Source organism: Mus caroli, chromosome 5, assembly GCF_900094665.2.
Source record: "Mus caroli chromosome 5, CAROLI_EIJ_v1.1, whole genome shotgun sequence".
NCBI lineage: Eukaryota > Metazoa > Chordata > Mammalia > Rodentia > Muridae > Mus > Mus caroli.
The window spans coordinates 128,837,071-128,840,451 of NC_034574.1; the positions used below are offsets into that span (position 1 = coordinate 128,837,071).

General features: G+C 49.6%; 1 protein-coding gene across 1 annotated transcript in view; it reads left to right on the forward strand.

Annotated features, from left to right (window-relative positions):
- Zp3 (zona pellucida glycoprotein 3) overlaps positions 1 to 496 on the forward strand; it is an 18,117-nt gene extending 17,621 nt beyond the window's left edge. Inside the window, exon 4 of the mRNA XM_029477809.1 lies at positions 285 to 496. Within this exon, the coding sequence (XP_029333669.1) occupies positions 285 to 496 (212 nt within the window). The remainder of the gene's footprint in view (positions 1 to 284) is intronic.
- Positions 497 to 3,381: the final 2,885 nt, after the last annotated feature.

The following is a 3,381-nucleotide window of genomic DNA, read 5'->3' on the forward strand; positions in this document are numbered from 1 at the left end:
AGGGGCTGGGGGCGTGGCTCTGTAGGAGAGCACCTGCCTAGAATACTCCAGGGAGGGGCTAGGGGCGTGGCTCAGTGGGCGAGCCCCTCCCTGCCTAGAATCCCCCAGGGAGGGGGCTGGGGGCGTGGCTCAGTGGGAGAGCCCCTGCCTTGAATCCTCCAGTGAGGGGCTTAAAAGTGTGATTCACCAGTAGAGCTCTTCCCTAACATTCCTGAGGACCTTGGTATGATTCTCCAGCACTAAGCACAAAACAAAACTTTCCTCCATGTTCTGGTCTTTCCTAGTGACCGATGAAGCTGATGTCACTGTAGGGCCCCTGATATTCCTTGGAAAGGCCAACGACCAGACGGTGGAAGGCTGGACNGCTTCTGCTCAAACCTCTGTGGCTCTTGGGTTAGGCCTGGCCACAGTGGCATTCCTGACCCTGGCGGCTATAGTCCTTGCTGTCACCAGGAAGTGTCACTCCTCTTCCTACCTTGTATCCCTTCCACAATAAAAGAAGAAACTCAGTTCTGAGTGTGGTTTAGTGCCTATGTCTGAGATGGGGCGGGGGTGGGGATTGGGGGTGGTTGCATTGGGGCAGGGGGAGTGGACATCACAATGCACGTGTGTGCTAATAGCATAATGCAATAAGAGCAGATGGACCTCCAGTGAGCAGCCATCTAGATGGCGAGAGGCTAAGCTGGTTTGTGTACTTAGAGACTTGTAGATCCTGCTTTGGGCAACATAGCTGCCCAGGAGTAGTTGTGTGATGTGACTCCCAAGGAGATCAATATGGAGATGGGAGCTGTTGAAAGAGCTAGGTAGGCCCAGCCAGATTGACTTCTTAGGATATCGAGGAATCTTATAACGCTGGCCCCAAGGATCTGACTCCAGTGGGGTAAGGAACTGCCTGCCTCTACCTTATTAGTGCTGGGATTTAAGATCTGCACCGCTACCGCCAGGCTGAACAAAGCCTGCCTTTTTGTGAGACTGCGTAGAATCTAGGGCCTTGGCACATGCTAAGCAAGTGCTCTACCATGCTACATTGCCAGTGCTCTTTCCTTTGTTTGAGACAGCATCTCTCAAGTAGCCCAGCTAGGCTTGGCATAACTGAGGACAATCTTGAGTTTCCCGGTCCGTTTGCTTCTTTCGCCCAAGAGCTAGACCAAGTGTTTCCTTTCCTAGCATGCTCCAGGCATGTACCNCTAGGCTCAGCAGTCGCTCAGCCTTTCTAACAACTTGTTGTGACACTCAGGGCTTTAATGGGCCAAATGGACGTTTGCCTGGTAGGCACAGTTGTTAGGTGTAGACCTGTGGGAACCAGAAGATGCTGGGATAGAGCAGCTGGGAGGAGGGGCACACTGGAGGCAGGTGTGTGACTGGGCTTAGGCTGTAGTTAGGAGCAGAATGTTTGCCTAGCATGCACAAGACTGATTTCCCGACTGTTTGAGATGAGGTCTCACAAAACTAAGACTAGTCTTAAATTCCCGAGTTCCTCCGCCCCCTGCCCCCCATCCATCTCCAAAGTGCTAGTATTATAAACCTGTGTCATCACATGACTCTAGGTGTCCAAGTATATAGAGCGCAAGATTGATTCTTGGTCTACTGAGGAGGGGAGGGCCTTGATACTCCCGTGTTGTCCAGCAATTTGATTGGTAGCAAAGTGCAGAGAGGTGTCAAAGATGGACTAGATCAGGCTGGGGAGATGGCTCAACTGGTACTTGCTGGCAAATATGAATTTGAGGCCAGTGTGGTCTACAGAGTAAGTTTCAGGGCAGCTAGGGCTACCAAAAGAAACCTTGTCTTAAAGAAACAACAGGGCTGGGGAGATGGCTCAATGGGTAAGAGCACTGACTGCTCATCTGAAGGTCCGGAGTTCAAATCCCAGCAACTACATGGTGGCTCACAACCACCCGTTCTGGCGTGTCTGAAGACAGCTACAGTGTACTTACATATAATAAACCTTTAAAAAAAAGAAACAACAAATGTATTTTTTGGAGGTTCTTGCTGTGAAGTACGAAAAACCTGAGGTCCCAAGGACCCACACGGTGGAGGAGAATTGACTGCTCCAAGTTACTCTATGCCTGACCTCTATATATGTGACCACCANATAAAAATATATGGCCGGTTGTGGTGGCACACGTCAGTAGGATTTGCTGAAGGAGGCAGAGGCAGGAGGATCATGAGTTCGAGGCCAGCCTGGGCTACACATTAAAAAAAAATGTGGAAAATATTTTTTCAAAATATTTTCAGATTTTGTGTGTATGGGTAGTCTGCCTGTTGTGTACCATGTGGATGCAGTGTTAGAAGAAAGCATGGTTGTGAGCTACCATGTGGATGCTGGAAAGCAAACCCAGGTCCTTAGCAAGAGCAGCCTGGTTGTGAGATGTCCCAAACTTGGGTCTNTTCTGAAAGAACAGGACATTGCTCTTAAGTGTGGAGCCCTCTCTTCAGGCCCCAGTAGGCACTGTTCTGTGAGAGTGACTCCTGGGGACATGCTGGGGACCATTTCTTTAATGAAACTCCATCTGTTCCTTGTCCTCAAGTTTCTGAGTGTTGTAACATGTCTTTCATTCAACTCTTTCATTTCCTCATCACAGAGAGGAAGTAGCTGTGTCTGGGGTACAGAGGAAGTTCAACAAGGATTTGCGCTGCAGGTGGGGCCTGCGGATCTTCAGCTGAAAAGCTCTCCCATCCCCAGGAGAGGCAGCCTCAGCCAGGAATACTTAGGCAATTGAAAAGCACATTATCCTCCCAGTGGTGGTGCACGCTTCTAATCCCAGCTCTTGAGAGACAGAGGCAGGTGGGTCTTTGAATTTGAAGCCAGCCTGGTCTACAGAGTGAGTTCAGGACAGCCAGGGCTACACAGAGAAACTGTGTCCTGGAAAAACAAAACCCAGAGCATTATGGATAACAGGAGAGTGCGGAGTCTTTGCTCCGGCTGTATGATCTCCCTTAATTGGTGAGGAAGGTAGATTCTGCTCACTTTGGACTGGGCGGGGCATTCCTAAGAGAGACATCAAAGATGGCAAGGTAGTGTTTAGCCTGTAATTACTCAGAGATGAAATGATGTCTAGCATGATGGCGCAGTGCTTGAAGACCTGAGTTCAATCCCTACCTATACGGTAGAAGGAAAGAACAGATTTGTGCAAGGTGTCATCTCAACTCCACACACACAGAGAAAAGTCCCACAGAGAGAGAGAGAGAGAGAGTGAGAGAGAGAGAGAGAGAGAGACCTTTTTTTTGTTGTTGAGGCAGGGTTTCTCTGCATAGCCCTGGCTGGCCTGGAACTCACTCTGTAGACCAGGCTGGCTTGGAACTCAGATCTGCCTGCCTCTACCTCCCAAGTGCTGGAACTAAAGGCATGTACCACTACTGCCCGGTTTTATTTACTTATTT